The sequence below is a fragment of the Telmatherina bonti genome (genome assembly GCF_933228915.1).
Source record: "Telmatherina bonti genome assembly, chromosome: 1".
In the NCBI taxonomy this organism is placed as follows: Eukaryota; Metazoa; Chordata; class Actinopteri; order Atheriniformes; family Telmatherinidae; genus Telmatherina; species Telmatherina bonti.
The window spans coordinates 2482683-2508395 of record NC_136619.1 but is presented as its reverse complement, the minus strand read 5'-3'; the positions used below and the strand labels follow the sequence as shown (position 1 = coordinate 2508395).

The 25713-nt window shown below is 48.3% G+C and overlaps 1 protein-coding gene across 1 annotated transcript in view; it reads right to left on the bottom strand.

Annotated features, from left to right (window-relative positions):
- Window positions 1-25056, bottom strand: part of aldh1a3 (aldehyde dehydrogenase 1 family, member A3) — a gene marked incomplete at both ends in the record, with an annotated part of 42428 nt that extends 17372 nt beyond the window's left edge. Inside the window, 9 exons of the mRNA XM_079243238.1 lie at window positions 1847-2031; window positions 9011-9113; window positions 12472-12585; window positions 13777-13905; window positions 15849-15910; window positions 17689-17818; window positions 24470-24610; window positions 24776-24880; window positions 24985-25056. Of these exons, the coding sequence (XP_079099364.1) occupies window positions 1847-2031; window positions 9011-9113; window positions 12472-12585; window positions 13777-13905; window positions 15849-15910; window positions 17689-17818; window positions 24470-24610; window positions 24776-24880; window positions 24985-25056 (1041 nt within the window). The remainder of the gene's footprint in view (window positions 1-1846; window positions 2032-9010; window positions 9114-12471; window positions 12586-13776; window positions 13906-15848; window positions 15911-17688; window positions 17819-24469; window positions 24611-24775; window positions 24881-24984) is intronic.
- Between the last annotated feature and the right edge of the window lie 657 nt (window positions 25057-25713).

The following is a 25713-nucleotide window of genomic DNA, read 5'->3' as shown; positions in this document are numbered from 1 at the left end:
TTACAGGACGTTCTACAGGTGTTACAGGATGTTCTACAGGTGTCAGAGGATGTTCTACAGGTGTTTTAGGATGTTCTACTAAATGTTCTACAGGTGTTACAGGATGTTCTACAGGTGTTACAGGATGTTCTACAGGTTGTTCTACAGGTGTTACAGGGTGTTCTACAGGTGTTACAGGACGTTCTACATGTGTTACAGGATGTTCTACAGGATGTTTTACAGGTGTTACAGGATGTTCTACAGGTGTTACAGGATGTTCTACAGGATGTTTTAGAGGTGTTACAGGATGTTCTACAGGTGTTACAGGACGTTCTACAGGATGCTCTACAGAATATTCCACAGGTGTTCCAGGATGTTCTTCAGGATGTTCTACAGGTGTTCCAGGATGTTCTACAGGTGTTCTACAGGTGTTACAGGATGTTCTACAGGTGTTACAGGACGTTCTACAGGTGTTACAGGATGTTCTACAGGTGTTACAGGATGTTCTACAGGTGTTGTACAGGTGTTACAGGATGTTCTACAGGTGTTACATGATGTTCTACAGGTGTTACAGGACGTTCTACAGGTGTTACAGGATGTTCTACAGGTGTTGTACAGGTGTTACAGGATGTTCTACAGGTGTTACAGGATGTTCTACAGGTGTTACAGTATATTCTACAGGTGTTACAGTATGTTCTACAGGTGTTACAAGATGTTCTACTGGTGTTACAGGATGTTCTACAGGTGTTTTAGGATGTTCTACTAAATGTTCTACAGGGTGTTCTACAGAATATTCCACAGATGTTACAGGATGTTCTACAGGTGTTACAGGATGTTCTCCAGGTGTTACAGGATGTTCTACAGGTTGTTCTACAGGTGTTACAGGGTGTTCTACAGGTGTTACAGGACGTTCTACAGGTGTTACAGGTTGTTCTACAGGTGTTACAGGGTGTTCTACAGGTGTTACAGGACGTTCTACAGGTGTTACAGGGTGTTCTACAGGTGTTACAGGACGTTCTACAGGTGTTACAGGATGTTCTACAGGATGTTCTACATGTTGCACCTTTAATCCGTTGGGTTGTTTTTATTTACAGCTCTTTCAGGTTAATAGTGGATGAAAACATCTTCTCCCGAACTCTGCTAAGAAACCCTACAGATTATTTCTGATCGTCCCTGATGAAAACCAACAAACATGTCATTATTTTAACTGTTAAAATATCAGTATGATTACATGATGTCACTGCTTTATGAAAACAAAACAGGTTTTTTACATAATAATAGATTATAATCTGAATTAAGCTGTACTGTTTTAATATAAATTTGATGGAGAAGATCTTATGTCCATGTTGACCTGGCAACCTGTCCAGGTGTACCTGCCTCCCGCCCAGTGACTGCTGGGACAGACTCCAGTTTACCAACATGGAAACTAACATTATTTATCACATTTAGTCACAACTAAAGAGGCATATTTTATACTGGTTTACTATTATTATTATTTATTTAAATTATTACTTTATTTTATGGCAGCAGAATAAAGCCAGTAGCAGATGGTTTGTATGGATGACGATAGATAATGTTTTTATCGACGGTTAACGGGCAGATTCCTGCAGCGGACAGACATGCTGCAACGTTCTGCTGTTACTGCGACACAAATCACCTGGCACAAAGGCAGGGTTAGTTCCACAAGGGGAGGGGTTAATGCATAAACGCATGAATGGATGGATGGATGAGTGAAAGAAAGAAAGAATGAATGAATGAATTGTTGACCTTTTGAGAAAATAAAACCTGGAGTTTTGATCTTGTGAGGAGAAATGTTTCCAGACATAAAACCACAGCGCAGCCAAAAAACAAGGACTAAACAACCCACCTGCGGTCCATGTGAGGTCTGGGGGTCCATAGGGTCTCCGATGATGATCTTCTTGGCGTTTTCTTTACTTCGATGCACAAATTCTTCGTAAATAGTTTCCTCCACAAAGATCCGTGATGCGGCCGTGCAGCACTGACCCTGGTTATAGAAAGCTCCTTTCTGAGTCTCCTCCACTGCCAGTTGTACTGCACACACAACAAACACACACGTTTATACTTCCTGCATGTTCCTCTGCAGCTCAGCGTGTTCCCCTGCAGCTCAGCGTGTTCCCCTGCAGCTCAGCGTGTTCCCCTGCAGCTCAGCATGTTCCCCTGCAGCTCAGCGTGTTCCCCTGCAGCTCAGCGTGTTCCCCTGCAGCTCAGCGTGTTCCCCTGCAGCTCAGCGTGTTCCCCTGCAGCTCAGCGTGTTCCCCTGCAGCTCAGCGTGTTCCTCTGCAGCTCAGCGTGTTCCCCTGCAGCTCAGCGTGTTCCCCTGCAGCTCAGCGTGTTCCCCTGCAGCTCAGCGTGTTCCCCTGCAGCTCAGCGTGTTCCCCTGCAGCTCAGCGTGTTCCCCTGCAGCTCAGCGTGTTCCCCTGCAGCTCAGCGTGTTCCTCTGCAGCTCAGCGTGTTCCCCTGCAGCTCAGCGTGTTCCTCTGCAGCTCAGCGTGTTCCTCTGCAGCTCAGCGTGTTCCCCTGCAGCTCAGCGTGTTCCCCTGCAGCTCAGCGTGTTCCCCTGCAGCTCAGCGTGTTCCTCTGCAGCTCAGCGTGTTCTTCTGGTGGTGATGAAGATGAGAGGAACAGTCCTGAGTGGTGTTTCCAGCTCTCTGACTTCCTCGTGGTGATCTGTAATCTTTATCTTTCAATATTTCATGTTAGTTTCATCTGTTTTCTGCTTTGTTCTGTTTCCTGTTTCATGTTTTGTCCTGATGTGTTGACTTTTGGTTTCTCCTCCTCGTTGGTTATCGCCAGCCTTCGCCTCCTTTCTTCATCTCCAAAAGCTGCTTCCTGTTCTCATTCACCGCAGCACTTTAAGGCTCATCAAATACATCCTGGTTCCAGCGCCTCCCTCTGGTTTTGCATTTCAGTCCTCCTTCCCCATCCATGCGCCTGCATCCTTTCTGGTTTTCCTCTTCCCAGCTACCTGTGCAGGATATCTCCTGATGTTTCTCCAGAGTCCGGGGCTCAGAGGGTGAAACTGTGACAGAGGTGGGTTTATTCCAACCACTTCAGATCACCATGGTAACTGACCTCATCATCTGCGTTTGAGATGAACCAACTGATTCTACTACTGCGAGGCATTCAACGCGCTGACGTTGCGGTAACGTATTCTGTCATTTCCTGTTTCCCTAGCATCACTGCGGATTGCTACGAGCTGTTGGCTCCTTTAACTTCTTTCTAACTTCTATTTATTGTTAACCAACCACTCACTTCAGCGCACAAAATGTTCCCAAACCACTGTTCTATATATTGCATTTATTTTTGGGATCTTAGACTTTCTGTTTACTGACTTAAACAACTCAAGCACTCGGTTTTAGCATGGCTGCTAGCTCTCTTCCCACACCCCGGTCCCCTGCCTTTTCTTGCTCGGTGTGTCTGATGTTTAGCTACTCCTCCGCCTCCTTTAGTGATAACGGTAGGTGTATTAAGTGTAGCAGCTTGGCAGCTTTGGAGGCGAGGCTCTGTGAGTTAGAAACCCAGCTCCGCACTCAGTTAGGGCAGCAGTTAGTCAGCAAGCCCCCATTAGCCAGTGCGGAGCTACCAGCCAGGGCAGCTAGCCCACCTAGCGGTCCCTCAGCAGTTCCCGCGCAGCCGGGAGCCGAGGCGGGCTGGACGACGGTCAGGCGGAAGCGTAGCCCCAAACCAAAACCCACTGGCCACCACCGACCTGTTCACGTTTCTAACAGATTTTCCCCGCTCGGCGACACACCCGCTGAGGCAGAAACCCTGATTATAGGTAGTTCCATAGCCAAAAATCTCTAAACTTAGAACAATGGTATCCAAAGGTGAGCTCGAGATGATTATCCACGCCTTTGTGTCTTCTCGTTTAGACTATTGTAACGGTTTGTTTTCTTGTCTAAACCAAAAAGAGTCTTCTCGTCTGCAGCAGGTCCAAAATTCTGCTGCGCGGTTGCTGACTCGATGCAACCGAAGGGCTCATATCACACCAATTCTGAAAACTCTCCATTGGCTCCCTGTCTCTTTTCGTGTGAATTTCAAAATCCTGGTGCTCACTTTTAGAGCCTTGCATGGCCAGGCCCCTTCCTACTGAAGAGACTTGTTGTGTCCATATACCCCCATGCGGAGGTTGAGATCGTTGGATCAAAACTTACTCATGGTCCCTCGTTCTCGTTTTAGGGCCCGAGGAGACCGATCTTTTCAGGTTGTTGCGCCGAGGCTCTGGAATAATCTTCCACCCTCCCTACGTTCGCTTGAGTCTGTTGATGTGTTTAAGTGCAATCTTAAAACCTTCTTGTTTCGGCAGGCATACCCAGCTGTGTAGATTGGGGGTGTTATGACCAGCAGTTTCTGTGTCTATTTTCATATACAGTGTTTTTGTTGTATCTTTTTATATGTATTTTATTTTTGTATTTTGCTTTTTTGTGAAACACTTTGTGACTTCTGTCTGTGAAAGGTGCTATATAAATAAAATTTACTTACTTACATAGTCAGAAACGTGGCACTAGAGACACCGGGGACCATAGTCAATTGCATTCCTGGGGCCAGAGCGGGCGACGTCAAATCGTATTTGAAACTGCTGACTAAGGCTAAACGTAAATACCGTAAGATTGTAATTCACGTCGGCGGTAATGACACCCGGTTACGCCAATCGGAGGTCACTAAAATTAATGTTGCTTCGGTGTGTAACTTTGCCAAGAGCATGTCGGACTCCGTAGTTTTCTCTGGTCCCTTGCCAAATTTAATCAGCGATGACATGTTTAGCCGCATGTCATCCTTCAACCGCTGGTTGTCTAGGTGGTGTCCCGATAACAACGTGGGTTTTATAGATAATTGGAGCGCTTTTTGGGGAAAGCCTGGTCTTATTAGGAGAGATGGCATCCATCCCACGTTGGATGGAGCCGCTCTCTTATCTAGCAATATGGACTCTTTTATTAGTCAGCTAAATTGACAACTCAGGGTTGGGACCAGGAGGCAGAATTGTAGTCCTACACACTTTTCTGCAGCTTCCCACCTGCTGCCGCCCACCCAAAACCCCATTCCGACCTTATACAACTTCCCAGCAGTAAGAATTAAACAACACAAAAACACTTCTGGGGTTAATCGTGAAAACCTCATAAAAATAAAAACAATGGATCTAATAAAATCTGAAAATAAGACAATAAAGTGTGGCCTACTGAATATTAGATCCCTCCCAAATAAGTCTTTATTAGTCAATGACTTGATAGGTGATCACCACATTGATTTATTCTGTCTTACGGAAACCTGGTTACAGCAAGAGGATTATGTTAGCATTAATGAAGCTACGCCAGCTAACTATTTAAACTTTCACATTCCTAGAACTACAGGCAGAGGAGGAGGTGTTGCAGCTATTTTTCAGTCAGAATTATTAATTAATCCTAAGCACAAAACTAACTATAAATCCTTTGAATTCCTGACATTAAATTTATCTCATCCAAAATGGAATTGAGAGAAACCGCTCCTTTTAGCATTAGTGTATCGCCCACCTGGACCTTACTCCGAGTTTCTGACCGGATTCTCTGATCTCTTGTCTGAGTTAGTGCTGACTACTGATAAAGTCATTGTACTAGGTGATTTTAATATTCATGTTGACCATGAAAATGATAGTTTAAACATTTCCTTTAGCTCTATTCTAAACTCAATTGGGTTTTCACAAAATGTTAATGATGCCACTCACTCTCATGGTCATACTCTTGATCTGGTTCTAACATCTGGTATTGAGACTGATAAGCTCAAAGTATTTCCTCAAAACCCTGTCTTGTCCGATCACTTCTTATTAACCTTTGAATTCACTTTATTTGATTACTCACTGACCAAAAATAAATTCTACTATAGTAGATGTTTATCAGACAATATTATTACAAAATTTAAACAATCAATTGAATCAATTTTTTCACATCTACCATGTGTTAGCATGACTGAGAGTCCCCCTTTAAGCCTTACTCCTGCTCAGATTGATCAACATGCTGATACTATAACAGCTTCAATGCGTACAACCTTGGATAATGTTGCTCCCCTAAAGAAGAAGAAATTAGGTAAGATTATGAAGGCTTCCTGGTTTAATTCCCAGCTTCGAGCTCTAAAACAGGCGTCAAGGTGTTTGGAAAACAGATGGCGTTCATCAGGACTAGAGGAGTCTCACTTAACCTGGAAAGAAAGTTTAATCGTATACAAAAAAGCCTTACGTACGGCAAGAACAGCTTATTATTCATCATTGATAGAGGAAAACAAAAACAACCCTCAGTTTCTTTTCAGCACTGTAGCTAGGCTTACTAGGAGCCGGAGCGCTGTGGAGCCATGTATTCCTTTCTCACTTAGCTGTGATGATTTCATGTATTTTTTCAGGAATAAAATTGATACTATTAGAGATCAAATCCACAATATTCTTCCTTCTACCTATAATGTTGAGCCTGTTGTGGTCTCCGAAGCATCCTTAGAACCAGGATCTGACTTGTGTCTAAATAGTTTCTGTCCTGTCCAACCCTCTGAATTAACTAAAATAATAGCTTCATCTAAACCATCCACCTGTATCTTAGACCCTCTCCCAACGAGCCTCTTTAAGGACATTTTCCCTTTAATTAATACATCACTACTAAATCTTATCAATATGTCTTTAGTGACAGGATATGTACCACAATCATTTAAAACTGCTGTAATCAAGCCTTTACTTAAAAAGCAATCTCTGGATCCAGAGGTGATAGCAAATTATAGACCTATATCTAACCTCCCATTTATGTCCAAAATTCTGGAGAAAATAGTTTCAGCTCAGCTACATGCCCACCTGAGCAGAAATAATTTATTCGAAGAGTTTCAGTCAGGATTTAGAGCTCATCATAGCACTGAGACGGCATTGGTGAAAGTTACTAATGACCTTCTTATGGCCTCAGACAAAGGACTTGTGTCCGTACTTATCTTGCTTGATCTTAGTGCTGCATTTGATACAGTCGATCATAACATTCTGTTACAGAGACTAGAACAGGTGGTTGGAATTACAGGTACAGCTTTAAGCTGGTTTAAATCATATTTATCTGATAGACTTCAGTTCGTTCATGTAAATGACAAGTCCTCCTCCCAAACTACAGTAAGTCATGGAGTTCCTCAAGGTTCTGTACTTGGACCAATACTCTTCACGCTATATATGCTCCCTTTAGGCAAAATTATTAGACAGCATGGAATAAACTTTCATTGTTATGCAGATGATACTCAACTATACTTATCCTTTAAACCAGATGAAACAAATCAGCCCAATAGGCTACAAAATTGTCTGATAGACATAAAGACTTGGATGTCTAGAAATTTTCTCCTCTTAAACTCAGATAAGACAGACTGAAGTAATTCTCTTTGGATCTGAAAAACTCAGAGCTAAATTTTCCAGTTTTGTAATGAACCTGGATGGTATTACTTTAGCTTCCAGTGCTACAGTGAGAAACCTTGGAGTAATATTTGACCCTGACCTGTCCTTTGGCCCACATATTAAGCAGGTTACTAAAACAGCCTTCTTTCATTTACGCAATATAGCCAAAATTAGGGACATTCTGTCTCAGAGCGATGCAGAAAAACTGGTTCACGCTTTTGTTACTTCGAGACTAGATTACTGTAACTCTCTATTACTGGGCTGTCCTAAATATGCCCTGAAAAGCCTTCAGCTGATCCAGAATTCTGCAGCCAGAGTCCTGACCAGAACCAGCAGGAGAGATCATATTTCTCCAGTTTTAGCCTCTCTTCATTGGCTGCCTGTTGAATCTAGAATAGAATTTAAAATCCTTCTCCTTACATATAAAGCCCTCCACAACCAGGCACCACTATATATCAAAGACCTCATTGTTCCTTATATACCAAGCAGAGTACTTCGTTCGCAGACTGCAGGCTTACTTGTGGTTCCTAGAGTCTCAAAGAGCCGAGCAGGAGGCAGAGCCTTTGGTTATCAGGCCCCTCTCTTATGGAATAAGCTCCCAGTTAGTGTTAGGGAAGCAGACACCCTCCCCACCTTTAAGACTAGGCTGAAGACTTATCTTTTTGATAAGTCCTATAGCTAGGGATGGTTAGCATCCCTTAGTTATGCTGCTATAGGTTTAGACTGCTGAGGGACATTTCCTGATACACTGAGCTTCTTTCTTTTTCTCTTTATCGCTCTCTTTTATCCCCCCCCATAACAGTGTTGCATCATTAACATGTATGTCTCCTGTCTCAGCAGGTCTCCCTGGCCGGGAGTAGCAGTTCCTGTTGTCTGTTGTCTTTCTGTCCTCTTCCCCCCACACAGCAGAGGCAGATGGCTGCCTGTCCTGAGCCGGGTTCTGCCGGAGGTTTCCTTCCTGTTAAAAGGGAGTTTTTTCCTTCCCACTGTCGCCAGTGTGCTTGCTCAGGATGGGAGATTGAGTTGGACTCAACTCAATCTGTTGGTTTCCTTATATAGGCTGTTATGAATTGGCTTTCATTATGTTTTCCCCTCTGTCTGTAAAGCGTCTTGAGATGGCATTGCCGTGATTTGGCGCTATATAAATAAAGTTTAATTGAATTGAATTGAATTGATTCTGGTCCTGATGGCTGAGAAATCAGAGGTGACATCATCAGAGTCTGTCCGTCGGTCTGGATTTGCTTTGCCAATCGCCTCATTTAATCCCAATTCATCATGTTATTGATCAACCCTGGATTTAAATGTGAACCTAACAGCAGCTGGAGGAGGCTTTAAATATCCAAACCTGCTGGGAAACTTGTGATTTGACATAAACAACATCTGGATTGTTCCCTGTTTCCATGGAAACTGGAAGCTGGATGGTCACAGTAAAACATCACTCACAACAAACCAAGCATTTGATCACAATGCTGTTTGTTAAAACTGAGATCTGGACAGGAAGTCTGTATTAGAGCCAGTCTGGATCAGATCACATCCATATCAGAACTGGTCTGCATCAAAACCAGTCCATATCAGAGTCAGGAACTGCTTTGGTTCTGGTTCAATGAAAGAAGAAAAGAGAAGGTATTTCCTTACGGTCGCAGTCGGCGAACACGATGCAGGGGTTCTTCCCTCCCAGCTCTAAGGTCACTCTCTTCAGGTTGCTGTTCGCCGCCGCCGCTGCGATCAGCTGACCAACCTGGTTGAAAACAGACAGCATCCGAGTTTCTTCAGACCACAAGTTCATGAAAACTTTTCCACAGTTCTGTCAGTTTTACTCATAAGAAAAATACGAAGGTCAGAAAAAGTCTGTGTACTAACTGTGTCCTCAGATGTAGCTTCGTCATCCCGAGCCGTGCTGCCATGTTCTCTTCATGCCTGCAACCCTTCTGAACCAGTACTGGCTCCGTTCTTTGGCCTAATTAAGCTGGACGCAGTAGACAGAGGTGTCAGAACTCCACTAGATGGAGCTCTGACTTTCAACCCTCAGTCCTCACCGCTGCAAAGCTGCTGTTGGGTACACAACAGGTGGGCGGAGCTTGCAGACAGGTACGTTCATAACGATCATGTCTCCAGTTTAAGTGACACGTTTAACGCTTCAAGCACGGAAGGACAAAATACTGTTAAACAGTACTTTAGTATTTTCGCTGCATAGTGGCCTCACAGCAAGAAGACTGGTCCGCGCCTTGGCGCTGGGTGGGGGTTCAAACTGTCACCTTTCTGTTGGCATTTTCTCCACATTTCCGCCTGGGTTCTCTACAGGCTCTCCGGCTTCCTCCCACCATCAATCTAAGTTGTCACTGGGAGTGAATGTTTGTCTCTGTGTGTCCCTGCGATGGACTGGTGACCCGTCCAGGAGTTCCTGCCCCGAGACTCCAACTTCCTGCAACCCTGAAATGGACTAAGAATGTCAAGAAAATGGATCAATTGGTAAATTTTTTTAAAACGAATTAATTAAGCAGTTATCAGAAATGTTTGGTAATCGACATTGGCCTCCAAGATAACTGAGAAAGTCGTGTTCGATCAGCTTCATGACTTCTTAAAGGAAATGATAAATTCCAGTCCGGCTTGCGACCTCATCACAGACCTGAATCAGTTCTGGTCAAAGTCTGGAATGACTTTGGGTTGAGTGCTGATTCTGGTCCAGTATCAGTTCTGGTTCTGCTGGATCTCAGTTTGATACTGTAGATCACAGAATCCTGTTGGACAAGCTGGAAAACTGGACTGGACTTCCTGGACTGGTCCTTAACTGGTTCAGGTCCTGTTTAGAAGGCCGGAGTCATTTCGTTCCCAGCTATGAATCTGAGCGAGTGGCCATGACCTGTGGAGAACCTCAGGGATCAGGCTCTTCTGGTCAACTTCTATCTGCTTCCTTTGGGTCAAATAATACGGAACTTTAACATCCATGATCCCAGCTGCGCAGACGACACGCAGCTTTACGTGTCTTTGTCACCAGACGACTGCAGTCCAACAGATTTACTGCGTTTGGAGCGAGTAAACACCTGGATGAGAGAACTTGACTGTTTGGTAGCAAAGAGAAGAGGGTCTGCGTTGGTAAACACCTGGAGACTCCAGCTCTTAAAACCACCGACCAGGTCTGGAAGCTGCAGTGTTGATGGACTCAGATCTGACTTTCAGCATCAAAGCTCCACTAAGAAGCTTTTTACCATCAGAACCATCAACTAAAGTTTAGTCTCCCAGTAAGACCAGTAGAAACTCCTCCATGCATTCATCTCCAGTAGACTGGATTACTGGAACGGTCTCTTCACAGGACTTCCTAAGTCGGCTCATCCAGATGCATCTGCTAGAGTTTTAGTAAGGACTAGGAGATCTGAACACATCACACAGTTTTAACATCTTTATACTGGTTTCCAGTTTATACTGGTTTCCTGTTTATACTGGTTTCCAGTTTATACTGGTTTCCTGTTTATACTAGTTTCCAGTTTGTAAAAGTGGCCGTTATCAGTGCACATCAGCTGTTTTTTTTCTTAGAAACACAGGCAGAAATATGAAACAAATCAAAGTAGTTACTCTGGAAATAATGTCAACACCAGTCATACAGCCGTACATGTTCGATCCCGGATCGGACCCCAACGACGAGCGTGAGCAACTCATCTACCGCAGCAACAAAAGCAGCAGAACAGATCTGTTTGGTAAATACTTGCTTTCCATATCTAGTCTGAAATAACGTTGTTTGCCATTTTCCACCCTCCCTGTATCATCGTAAATGTTCCTGTTAATAGGTGTGGTAAATGTCGCACAGTGCCATCTACATCTATTGTTCTACGTCGCATACCACCGGGATGTTTGTATCCTGGTCGTTATGTTGGTTGTCATGGTTTTACTTCCAGATGTGTCTCAGGATGGGAAACGCGGTCCTTGATTGTCGGCGTCCAGCATAGTTTTAGCCTCATCTCACACTGAGCAGTAAATGTGGGCGTGGTTTTCTTCACGAGCACATGCACATCCCAGAGAAGATGACCAATCACTGAATCCCATTCAGGATGAGTCACTCATCACAACCTGTGCAGTCCTGATTAAAAACTTTATTTTTGTCAGTAAATCTGTTTATAACAGCACAGAAAACACTGGCATCCAGTTTTCTGTCCTGTCCTGAACACATGCCCAGCGTATAGTTAGGGTTAAAAGAGATGTGTGCAGCCTCACAGCTTTGAGCCAAATGCAAACAGCTTTTCACACATCATGCATCTGGTGCTTGCATGGAAAGTACAGTTTTTTTCACACATGAACACATAAACAACACATTCTCATCACACACAGACAGCAGAGTCTCGTCACTTCTCACTGTCTGTAGAGACGTAGGGTTAAAGGGTTTTAAAAGGCTTCAGCAGAGAAGTATCATCAGTCTCATGTCCTTTTCACACAAAAGCTTTATATAGGCATAACATTTACAAACAGACTGAGAAGTCTTCAGTTTAAATAATGATAAATCTGGTCATTCACGCAGTCAGCAGTAAAAACCAAAGGCTCAAAAATGTAAAATGGATGTATCCATGAATTCATAGTTGATACTTCATCTGTGTTAAATGCACACAGTTTTCAAGTGATTAATGTATGGTAAACATTGGACTTCAGCCTCTTCAGACCACATTGAGGCTCCTTCAATGGAAACTGACATTTGTTTGTCGAACAGGAAACAGCAACATTGGGAAAAATGGAGCTCCAACCACATATTTAACCTGCCTGTGTCCTCCCAGCCCCAGCGGGACATAAACGTGCACAATCCCCAACGTACACAGCTGTGTAATTCCATGCCCCTTTCATTTTTCCCAGGGGAGTAACTATACGCTAATATCACCGGATGTACCTTAGTTTTAGATTCATAGTTCTGTACCTAAAACAGTGGAAGAAATGCAAAAAATAAACTGCACCAAAAGATCCATGTTCAGGAATATGGTGATTAAACCACAAGCCAAGAAAAAAGAAGACAACTATGATTCTGCTCTGTTGTTTTGGGTGACACTCATCTTCAAAACGTCAGAAAGTCAACTGTGCTGTCACTCATATTTAAAATGATGCAGATGAAGCTGCCATACCTCTGTGGAGCCGGTGAAAGCCACTTTATCAATGTGTCTGTGGTCAGCAATGGCTGCTCCAACAGTGGGCCCAAACCCCGGAACAATGTTGACAACTCCAGGAGGAAACGCCGCCTTAAATAAGAACCCAGAAACCACATTAGTGAAGGGATCTCAGGAGGGTCAATCGCAGATGAGTTACGCCCAGTTAACATGTTAGAGTGCTCTAACATCCTGGAAACCTGCCATTCACATTGATGTCACCAAGACTTGTTCTACTCATACAAATGTTACAGTCCAGGCACTGACTTCACATCACATGTAAACCCGTACTCAGTCCACAGAAAGGATATTCATCTTCTCTGACCAGCTTCATTTAGGCTGAATCCCAGATGTCCTGGGTCCATGTCCCAAGGTCCAGGGTCATTAAGAATGAGGTCTGACTGGGTTCTGTTGGAATAATGGACCCTCCTGACAAAGGCGATCTCCTAAACTCTAACATCCACCTCTGCATCAAAGTTCCCTTTACCTGGATGAAGTCCACATGGACCCTGAAATCATCATCTCTGCCACATCTTTCTCTGATAAAAGACTGGATGATCTGGATCATGTTTAGAAAAGAGAAGTAGATGTCTATTTGTCCCCAAAGCAGAGGACTTGTCTGTCCAGAGGACTTGTGTCCACTCTCCTTCCTTCCATCTGAAGTTAGCTGGTGTCCAGAAAATTCAGTCCTGTTTCTTGTGTAATCCAGTTTTAGGTTCTGGATCCAGACTGTGTTGAGTGGAACTGGTTCTCCTGGACTTCTTGAGTATGGGAGCTAATACTGGTGTCCTGATGGCTCTCTGGACACACTAAAAGACCAATCTGTGGGAATATTTTCATTGAACTTAGTGATGAATTGCTAATAGAATTTGGACCAAAGTGGTGAGAAAGGACTCATCGTTGATTTTATTCCAGGAACTATTCCAACTTTCTGTATCGAATCTTGGTTTCTATGTTTTAAATACAATGAAGTTGGTTGGCTCACCCTCGAACATTGGTCATGAAGTCACCACAAATCTTCCCTTTATTGTTATAGTTATTAAAGATTTATTCAAATCACAGATTCAAGTTTTTATTGCATTGTGGGGTTTTTTGGGTTGTAATTTTATAGGATCACCAATAAATAAGATTTGATAATAGTGAGTCAGGACTTTGATAGCTTCGGTTTTTACTCCGCCTATTTTACTTTCCAGTTACGTTTACGCTTCAGTCCACCCAGTGGGTTGATGCAAGAGGATGACATTAAAACCAATTTATGCCATTTCAGACAAACACAAAACTGACCTCTTTGATGAGAGATCCAACATGGAGTGCTGTGAGGGGGGTCTGCTCCGCAGGTTTAATCACCACTGTGTTCCCACAGCTCAGGGCTGGCGCAATCTTCCACATGAACATCAGCAGAGGAAAGTTCCACTAAAACACACAGAAGGCCAGAGCCTAAATAATTACCTTCATCACTGAGGAAGAAGAGGCAGACATGAAAATCCACCTGCCACAACACATACATTTACACACATTTTCATTATCATCCTGTCAACCTGACTGTGTCTTTCAGAGACAAACCACTACGCAAAGACCTAAACCTCATCGTATGACAGATGGTTTCCATTTCTGCAATGATGCCACAGATCATTTATGTTGCACAAACATCACACAACAGAAATACAGTTAAAAAATGTGTCCATTGGCCTGGCATCATCAGGAGGCAGAGATGAACAGTTGTGCATCATCAGCGTAACTGTAAAAGTTGACTCCATGTCTCCCGAGGACCCCACCAACAGGGAGCAAGTACAGGTTAAAAAGTACTGGGCCCAAAATGGATCCCCTGGACACACCACGTGCACATTTATGGACCCTGGAGCAGCAGCTATCTTGACCCACTATAAATGTCCTGTCTGTGAGGTAAGAGGTGAACCATCTGTGAACAGCACCAGAAAGGCCATTCTCTGTTCTTCGGCCGCTTATCCGGGGTCGGGTCGCGGGGGCAGACCCAGACTTCCCTCTCCCCAGCCACATTTGCCAACTCTGCGGGGGGGATCCCGAGGCGTTCCCAGGCCAGCCGAGAGATATAATCCCTCCAGTGTGTCCTGGGTCTTCCCCGGGGTCTCCTCCCAGAGGGACGTTCCTGGAACACCTCACCAGGGAGGTCCAGGAGGCATCCTGACCAGATGCCCGAGCCACCTCAACTGGTTCCTCTCGATGCGGAGGAGCAGCGGCTCTACTCTGATCTCCTCCCGGATGATCGAGCTCCTCACCCTATCTCTAAGGGAGAGCCCGGCCACCCTGCGGAGGAAACTCATTTCAGCCGCCTGTATACGAGATCTCCTTCTTTCGGTCACGACCCACAGCTCATGACCATAGGTGAGGGTAGGAACGTAGATCGACTGGTAAATCGAGAGCTTCGCCTTCTGGCTCAGCTCCTTCTTCACCACGACAGACCGGCGCAGAGTCCGCATTACTGCAGACGCCGCACCGATCCGTCTGTTGATCTCGCGCTCCATCCTTCCCTCACTCGTGAACAAGACCCCGAGATATTTAAACTCCTCCACTTGAGGCAGGACCTGACTCCCGACCCGCAGAGGGCAATCCACCCTATTCCGGCTGAGGACCATGGTCTCAGATTTGGAGGTGCTGATTCTCATCCTAGCCGCTTCACACTCGGCCGCGAATCGTTCAAGCGAGAGCTGGAGATCATGACCAGATGAAGCCAACAGGACCACGTCATCTGCAAAAAGCAGGGACCCAATCCTGAAGCCACCAAGTCGGATCCCCTCAACACCTCGGCTGCGCCTAGAAATTCTGTCCATATAAGTTACCTTGCGTTTTTGAGGTGCCTTGTACACAGTCACTTTTTTTTTTCTTTTGCATTTGTTTAGTACAACTTACGGAAGCCATGTGAATAATTCATAAGTCGTATCTCAGCCCTGTGTCTGGGTTCAGACCAGATAAATCATAGGCGTTCTGAGTTTGGTGAGCTGCGTGCTGATGAGTTTGCTTCCAGCGCTATTTTTGTCCAGCGGGCCCAGTTTGACAACTTGCTGAGCCGAATTATATATCGCTCTGATTGTTTGACGCCTCGCGTCAAGCGGCAAAAGTTTGGATTTTCCATCGCATTCACTTCAACGTGCCGCGTCGTGCTAAAAACGCACCATGAGAAAGCTTGACGTGCCTCCACATTTACATGTAAACCTGATGCTCTTGACACTCAAAACGCGAACACACCGTAAGGGGATTTGCTGTTGTGCAGCCCTAGTGGATGAGGGGGGAACTGCAGGTGTGTCGCCGTTGGTTTAAACCTAAAGACAGAGGAAGTTCTGAGTTGTGGTTCAGGAATGATGACTCCAGTTCGGACTTACTGGGATGATAGCTCCACACACTCCAACAGGTTCGTGTCTGGTCAAACACATGGAACTCTCGTCTGCACAGAGAGAGAAAACAAAAAGACCAAAATGAAGTTTTCTGTTTTGAATTCTTCTTGTTTCCAGGACAGTTTTTCATGTTCTTGCTTGGTTTTAAACTTCTGAAAAGGCCAAATAATTCTGCTGTTTCAATAATTTCAAACTGTTAATCTGGATTTCATCCTCTGGTTTCATCTTTTATCTTCTGCAAAATTAGCTCAAATTCAAAAATTCATTTTCATCTCAACAGTTTGCTTCTGGGCTCCACGGTGGCGTAGCGGTTAGCACCTGGGGACTCAAACAGTGGCCTTTCTGAGTGGAGTTTCCATAAATGTTTGTTTGTCTCTCCATGTGTCCCTGTGATGGACTGGTGAGCTGTACAGGTGTACCTGCCTCTTTTCCAGTGATTACTGGGATAGATTCCAGCTTCCTGCGACCCTGAACTGGACCATTAATATTGTTTCAGAACTTTGTGGAACAACAAATCTCACACCAGAACCCTCGCAGAACATGTTTATCTTCGTGAGGGAAAGTTTCTTCCAGCATGAACTCAGGAATGATGAATTTCTGACTGACTTCACAGAAAACAGAAGTTCAGAGGAAACGCCTTCAGCCTGCTGATGAAAACGAACATCGAAGCGATACTGGGAAATGTGTTTTATTCCATTCACAATATATATATATCGCAGTGATATGGCTGTAATATCGCAGTGATATCGCTTTAACATCGCAGTGATATCGCTTTAATATCGCAGTGATATCGCTTTAAAATCACAGCGATATCGCTGTAATATTGCAGTGATATCGCTTTAATATCGCAGTGATATCGCTTTAAAATCACAGCGATATCGCTGTAATATTGCAGTGATATCGCTTTAATATCGCAGTGATATCGCTTTAAAATCACAGCGATATCGCTGTAATATTGCAGTGATATCGCTTTAATATCGCAGTGATATCGCTTTAATATCGCAGTGATATCACAGTGATATCGCTGTGATACCGCAGTGATATGGCTGTAAAATCGCAGTGATATCGCAGTGATATGGCTGTAAAATCGCAGTGATATCGCAGTGATATGGCTGTAATATCGCAGTGATATGGCTGTAATATCGCAGTGATATCGCTGTAATATCGCAGTGATATCGCTGTAATATCACAGTGATATCGCGGTAATATTGCAGTGATATCGCAGTGATATGGCTGTAAAATCGCAGTGATATCGCAGCGATATGGCTGTAATATCGCAGTGATATCGCTGTAATATCGCAGTGATATTGCAGTGATATGGCTGTAAAATCGCAGTGATATCGCAGCGATATGGCTGTAATATCGCAGTGATATCGCTGTAATATCGCAGTGATATCGCAGTGATATGGCTGTAAAATCGCAGTGATATCGCAGTGATATCGCTGTAATATCGCAGTGATATCGCTGTAATATCACAGTAGTATCGCAGAGATATCGCTGTAATATCGCAGTGATATCGCTGTAATATCGCAGTGATATCGCTGTAATATCACAGTAGTATCGCAGAGATATCGCTGTAATATCACAGTGATATCGCGGTAATATTGCAGTGATATCGCAGTGATATCGACTGTAACAATCATTTACCAGCTTCTCTTGCTGAGGTAAAACCGCAGTCAGACTTCTGTGTACCGCTAACTGTTGTTTATGCTTTTATTCCTTAGATTAATCTCTTTGCATGAATGATTTCACTTCAACATCTCAGTGAAAAGAACAGGTATCGCTACTGATGGCTGTGGCCCTTCTTCCACCGCCAGGCGCCGCTCACCTACAGGGAGACTCTGTCCGTGGAGCTTGTCGGTCCAGCCTGCATAGTAACGCAGAGTTTTGATGCTGCCCTCCAGGTCTATGTAGAAAGACTGCAGGAACGGCTTCCCCGTGTCCAGAGTCTCCAGCGTCTGAAGAAGCAAGCATCAGCCATCAAACTAGGAACAATTAAAGCTTTAAATTAAATGTTTTAACCGTTTAACTGAATTAAAAGTGTTGAGTTTCTCCGTCTGCCTCTTGGTGTCGGATCAGCTTCTATACTCATAGGTTTCATATTTTCACTGCTTCTGGTTCGTTTGCCCTGACATGAGCTGTAAAACTCAAAGTGTCTCATTCATCACGCCGAAGCTGTGAGAGCGGATTCCTGCTCAGCTGGATGGACGCCCTGGTCTGCAGGACCGGGGATAAATCTGTGTCCCGGTGTGTATCTTCTCTGGAACAGGTAGTAAGGTCACCACATCTCCTGAGAGGTTGCCTGATGTGTGACTCCCCTCCAAGCTTTGCTTGTTGTGTTAAAGGCGCCGATTCTGAAGCATTAAGGCAACATATCACATGGCTTTACGTTTATAACAAGTCTTAGAATTATTCACATTCAGCTCCAACCTTCAGCCTCTAAGCGCGCTTGTGGCCTCGACTCTACCCGCCAAAAAAGTTGTCAGAACATGAATCTCAGTCTGGTTGCTTTGATTTCTTTTTTCTTGCTGTAATTCACAAAAACTGGGATTGTTGGCTCCCATTAAAGCAACTGAGACTTGGGCAAAACTCAGTTTTTTGTAGCTAGTCAGTCTGCAAACCAACCAGAGCAATTTATCTCTGATTTTTATAGCACTTTTCAAACAATATAAGATGACAGTTCTGCTTCAGTGGACCAACAGGAAAAACACAAACTGTCCCGTGTCCAGCCGTCAGGTCTGGAAGTCCTAGAAGTTTCTGCTCATCGGCTGGAGAGACCAGGATGTGTCCAGCAGTGATAGACTTCACAAAGCGAGACGGAGCGGGGACAGAGAGAGGACACTTCAGAGCAGCGAGACGGAGCGGGGACAGAGAGAGGACACTTCACGAAGCGAGACGGAGCGGGGACAGAGAGAGGACACTTCACGAAGCGAGACGGAGCGGGGACAGAGAGAGGACACTTCACGAAGCGAGACGGAGCGGGGACAGAGAGAGGACACTTCACGAAGCGAGACGGAGCGGGGACAGAGAGAGGACACTTCACGAAGCGAGACGGAGCGGGGACAGAGAGAGGACACTTCACGAAGCGAGACGGAGCGGGGACAGAGAGAGGACACTTCACGAAGCGAGAAGGAGCGGGGACAGAGAGAGGACACTTCACGAAGCGAGATGGAGCGGGGACAGAGAGAGGACACTTCACGAAGCGAGACGGAGCTGGGACAGAGAGAGGACACTTCACGAAGCGAGACGGAGCGGGGACAGAGAGAGGACACTTCACGAAGCGAGACGGAGCGGGGACAGAGAGAGGACACTTCACGAAGCGAGACGGAGCGGGGACAGAGAGAGGACACTTCACGAAGCGAGACGGAGCGGGGACAGAGAGAGGACACTTCACGAAGCGAGACGGAGCGGGGACAGAGAGAGGACACTTCACGAAGCGAGACGGAGCGGGGACAGAGAGAGGACACTTCACGAAGCGAGACGGAGCGGGGACAGAGAGAGGACACTTCACGAAGCGAGACGGAGCGGGGACAGAGAGAGGACACTTCACGAAGCGAGACGGAGCGGGGACAGAGAGAGGACACTTCACGAAGCGAGACGGAGCGGGGACAGAGAGAGGACACTTCACGAAGCGAGACGGAGCGGGGACAGAGAGAGGACACTTCACGAAGCGAGAAGGAGCGGGGACAGAGAGAGGACACTTCACGAAGCGAGACGGAGCGGGGACAGAGAGAGGACACTTCACGAAGCGAGACGGAGCGGGGACAGAGAGAGGACACTTCACGAAGCGAGACGGAGCGGGGACAGAGAGAGGACACTTCACGAAGCGAGACGGAGCGGGGACAGAGAGAGGACACTTCACGAAGCGAGACGGAGCGGGGACAGAGAGAGGACACTTCACGAAGCGAGACGGAGCGGGGACAGAGAGAGGACACTTCACGAAGCGAGACGGAGCGGGGACAGAGAGAGGACACTTCACGAAGCGAGACGGAGCGGGGACAGAGAGAGGACACTTCACGAAGCGAGACGGAGCGGGGACAGAGAGAGGACACTTCACGAAGCGAGACGGAGCGGGGACAGAGAGAGGACACTTCACGAAGCGAGACGGAGCGGGGACAGAGAGAGGACACTTCACGAAGCGAGACGGAGCGGGGACAGAGAGAGGACACTTCACGAAGCGAGACGGAGCGGGGACAGAGAGAGGACACTTCACGAAGCGAGACGGAGCGGGGACAGAGAGAGGAACACTTCACGAAGCGAGAAGGAGCGGGGACAGAGAGAGGACACTTCACGAAGCGAGACGGAGCAAGGACAGAGAGAGGACACTTCACGAAGCGAGACGGAGCTGGGACAGAGAGAGGACACTTCACGAAGCGAGACGGAGCGGGGACAGAGAGAGGACACTTCACGAAGCGAGACGGAGCGGGGACAGAGAGAGGACACTTCACGAAGCGAGACGGAGCAGGGACAGAGAGAGGACACTTCACGAAGCGAGACGGAGCTAGGACAGAGAGAGGACACTTCACGAAGCGAGACGGAGCGGGGACAGAGAGAGGACACTTCACGAAGCGAGACGGAGCGGGGACAGAGAGAGGACACTTCACAAAGCGAGACGGAGCGGGGACAGAGAGAGGACACTTCACGAAGCGAGACGGAGCGGGGACAGAGAGAGGACACTTCACGAAGCGAGACGGAGCGGGGACAGAGAGAGGACACTTCACGAAGCGAGACGGAGCGGGGACAGAGAGAGGACACTTCAGAGCAGCGAGACGGAGCGGGGACAGAGAGAGGACACTTCAGAGCAGCGAGACGGAGCGGGGACAGAGAGAGGACACTTCACAAAGCGAGACGGAGCGGGGACAGAGAGAGGACACTTCAGAGCAGCGAGACGGAGCGGGGACAGAGAGAGGACACTTCAGAGCAGCGAGACGGAGCGGGGACAGAGAGAGGACACTTCACAAAGCGAGACGGAGCGGGGACAGAGAGAGGACATTTCAGAGCAGCGAGACGGAGCGGGGACAGAGAGAGGACACTTCAGAGCAGCGAGACGGAGCGGGGACAGAGAGAGGACACTTCACAAAGCGAGACGGAGCGGGGACAGAGAGAGGACACTTCACAAAGCGAGACGGAGCGGGGACAGAGAGAGGACACTTCAGAGCAGCGAGAGGGAGCGGGGACAGAGAGAGGACACTTCAGAGCAGCGAGACGGAGCGGGGACAGAGAGAGGACACTTCACAAAGTGAGATGGAGCGGGGACAGAGAGAGGACACTTCAGAGCAGCGAGACGGAGCGGGGACAGAGAGAGGACACTTCACAAAGCGAGACGGAGCGGGGACAGAGAGAGGACACTTCAGAGCAGCGAGACGGAGCGGGGACAGAGAGAGGACACTTCACAAAGCGAGACGGAGCGGGGACAGAGAGAGGACACTTCAGAGCAGCGAGACGGAGCGGGGACAGAGAGAGGACACTTCACGAAGCGAGACGGAGCGGGGACAGAGAGAGGACACTTCACGAAGCGAGACGGAGCGGGGACAGAGAGAGGACACTTCACGAAGCGAGACGGAGCGGGGACAGAGAGAGGACACTTCACGAAGCGAGACGGAGCGGGGACAGAGAGAGGACACTTCACGAAGCGAGACGGAGCGGGGACAGAGAGAGGACACTTCACGAAGCGAGACGGAGCGGGGACAGAGAGAGGACACTTCACGAAGCGAGACGGAGCGGGGACAGAGAGAGGACACTTCACGAAGCGAGACGGAGCGGGGACAGAGAGAGGACACTTCACGAAGCGAGACGGAGCGGGGACAGAGAGAGGACACTTCACGAAGCGAGACGGAGCGGGGACAGAGAGAGGACACTTCACGAAGCGAGACGGAGCGGGGACAGAGAGAGGACACTTCACGAAGCGAGACGGAGCGGGGACAGAGAGAGGACACTTCACGAAGCGAGAAGGAGCGGGGACAGAGAGAGGACACTTCACGAAGCGAGACGGAGCGGGGACAGAGAGAGGACACTTCACGAAGCGAGACGGAGCGGGGACAGAGAGAGGACACTTCACGAAGCGAGACGGAGCGGGGACAGAGAGAGGACACTTCACGAAGCGAGACGGAGCGGGGACAGAGAGAGGACACTTCACGAAGCGAGACGGAGCGGGGACAGAGAGAGGACACTTCACGAAGCGAGACGGAGCGGGGACAGAGAGAGGACACTTCACGAAGCGAGACGGAGCGGGGACAGAGAGAGGACACTTCACGAAGCGAGACGGAGCGGGGACAGAGAGAGGACACTTCACGAAGCGAGACGGAGCGGGGACAGAGAGAGGACACTTCACGAAGCGAGACGGAGCGGGGACAGAGAGAGGACACTTCACGAAGCGAGACGGAGCGGGGACAGAGAGAGGACACTTCACGAAGCGAGACGGAGCGGGGACAGAGAGAGGACACTTCACGAAGCGAGACGGAGCGGGGACAGAGAGAGGAACACTTCACGAAGCGAGAAGGAGCGGGGACAGAGAGAGGACACTTCACGAAGCGAGACGGAGCAAGGACAGAGAGAGGACACTTCACGAAGCGAGACGGAGCTGGGACAGAGAGAGGACACTTCACGAAGCGAGACGGAGCGGGGACAGAGAGAGGACACTTCACGAAGCGAGACGGAGCGGGGACAGAGAGAGGACACTTCACGAAGCGAGACGGAGCAGGGACAGAGAGAGGACACTTCACGAAGCGAGACGGAGCTAGGACAGAGAGAGGACACTTCACGAAGCGAGACGGAGCGGGGACAGAGAGAGGACACTTCACGAAGCGAGACGGAGCGGGGACAGAGAGAGGACACTTCACAAAGCGAGACGGAGCGGGGACAGAGAGAGGACACTTCACGAAGCGAGACGGAGCGGGGACAGAGAGAGGACACTTCACGAAGCGAGACGGAGCGGGGACAGAGAGAGGACACTTCACGAAGCGAGACGGAGCGGGGACAGAGAGAGGACACTTCACGAAGCGAGACGGAGCGGGGACAGAGAGAGGACACTTCACAAAGCGAGACGGAGCGGGGACAGAGAGAGGACACTTCACGAAGCGAGACGGAGCGGGGACAGAGAGAGGACACTTCACGAAGCGAGACGGAGCGGGGACAGAGAGAGGACACTTCACGAAGCGAGACGGAGCGGGGACAGAGAGAGGACACTTCAGAGCAGCGAGACGGAGCGGGGACAGAGAGAGGACACTTCAGAGCAGCGAGACGGAGCGGGGACAGAGAGAGGACACTTCACAAAGCGAGACGGAGCGGGGACAGAGAGAGGACACTTCAGAGCAGCGAGACGGAGCGGGGACAGAGAGAGGACACTTCAGAGCAGCGAGACGGAGCGGGGACAGAGAGAGGACACTTCACAAAGCGAGACGGAGCGGGGACAGAGAGAGGACATTTCAGAGCAGCGAGACGGAGCGGGGACAGAGAGAGGACACTTCAGAGCAGCGAGACGGAGCGGGGACAGAGAGAGGACACTTCACAAAGCGAGACGGAGCGGGGACAGAGAGAGGACACTTCACAAAGCGAGACGGAGCGGGGACAGAGAGAGGACACTTCAGAGCAGCGAGAGGGAGCGGGGACAGAGAGAGGACACTTCAGAGCAGCGAGACGGAGCGGGGACAGAGAGAGGACACTTCACAAAGCGAGATGGAGCGGGGACAGAGAGAGGACACTTCAGAGCAGCGAGACGGAGCGGGGACAGAGAGAGGACACTTCACAAAGCGAGACGGAGCGGGGACAGAGAGAGGACACTTCAGAGCAGCGAGACGGAGCGGGGACAGAGAGAGGACACTTCACAAAGCGAGACGGAGCGGGGACAGAGAGAGGACACTTCAGAGCAGCGAGACGGAGCGGGGACAGAGAGAGGACACTTCAGAGCAGCGAAATGGAGCGGGGACAGAGAGAGGACACTTCAGAGCAGCGAGACGGAGCGGGGACAGAGAGAGGACACTTCAGAGCAGCGAGACGGAGCGGGGACAGAGAGAGGACACTTCACAAAGCGAGACGGAGCGGGGACAGAGAGAGGACACTTCAGAGCAGCGAGACGGAGCGGGGACAGAGAGAGGACACTTCACAAAGCGAGACGGAGCGGGGACAGAGAGAGGACACTTCACAAAGCGAGACGGAGCGGGGACAGAGAGAGGACACTTCAGAGCAGCGAGACGGAGCGGGGACAGAGAGAGGACACTTCACAAAGCGAGACGGAGCGGGGACAGAGAGAGGACACTTCAGAGCAGCGAGACGGAGCGGGGACAGAGAGAGGACACTTCAGAGCAGCGAGACGGAGCGGGGACAGAGAGAGGACACTTCACAAAGCGAGACGGAGCGGGGACAGAGAGAGGACACTTCAGAGCAGCGAGACGGAGCGGGGACAGAGAGAGGACACTTCAGAGCAGCGAGACGGAGCGGGGACTGCTGTGTGTGAAAAGAGGCCGTTGGAGCGGGAAAGAAATGGAGCTTCATGTCAGACATCATGGCCCGTCCACTCACACCACAGTAACCCCCCCCCCGCCCCTGTGTGATAGAATGTAATCAGAGGAAATGATCCTGGAGGACAGAAACATGTCCAGGTGTTGTCCTACCGCCAGCAGGACCCGGTCCCTCTCCAGCAGGTCGGCCAGTCTGTGCAGCAGGCCCCCCCGGCTGGACGCATCCATCCTGCGCCACGGGGAGCCCCTCTGGACGGCCCCTCTGGCTGCTTCCACCGCCTGGTCCACGTCCTCCTGACAGGACCCCACCACCCCCCCCCGGAAAACTTTATGAAAACCGACTCTCTGCTACTTTATGACGTCATGTGACAACAGGGCTGCGTGACGTCAGACTATTATGACGCAACCCGACCAGCAGAAAGTGATGGTGACGTGCGCGTGACGCAGGTGCGTGCTTACTCTGTCCGCCTCCTCCACGTCACACAGCTTCACACCTGACGCAGGGTTGAAGGTGGGAAACGTCTTTCCCCGCGTGGACGCGCGCCACTCATTGTTGATGAAAACCTGCAGAGAACGCGCGCGTGACACTTTCTACATGCACTCACTCACATGCTCGGTCCAAAAGGATCTAAATCCGGGTTCCACTAGTCCGGGTTCGGTTCCGGTACCTTGGTGTTCCTGATCAGCTGGACTCTGACGGGCTGAGGAAGGCGGTTCTTGTGGGTTTCCTCCTGGGCCATCCTGGTCCAGGTCCGGTCCAGTCCGGTCCAGTCTGGTCCGTCTGCCCCGAACCGCCGTTTATAACCAGAGCAGCCCCCCCTCACAGAGGTGGATTCCAGCTCCGCCCCCACAGAAAGCCAAGGAACTGGAACACCTGGAAGACCTGCAGAGACCCCCCCGCCCCCCCCCTCTTCACAGGTGTGGGGAGAGAAAAAACCCGCGTAGAAATACACAAAACAGCAGGAAATAATGATGTCATTATTTTATTAAGTTTGGACATAAAACTATTAAATAAGTCAAATAAATACAAAAGTGCCTCAAATATCATCCATAAATACATCATTAAATAATGCATTTAATATTTTAATAATTGCCTATATCAGAAAATAAATTAATGCATCAATTATTTAATATATTATTCATTAAAATACTTTTCATTTTTACAGAAAAATCTTTTGAGGAACATGTAATGAATTGTTTTATGGTCTGATCCTGAAATGGAATAATAAATTTATCAGCCATCAAACCTGGTGGGCGGGGCTAATGGTGAGCTAACTGGCTTCAGTGTGATGCTAAGCTACCAAACAGCCTCATGTCGGCTACGACTACGTACGCCATGTTCCATGCACGATGCGGTCGACACACGAGGAGCCACCACGCTTATTCTCCATTCATTT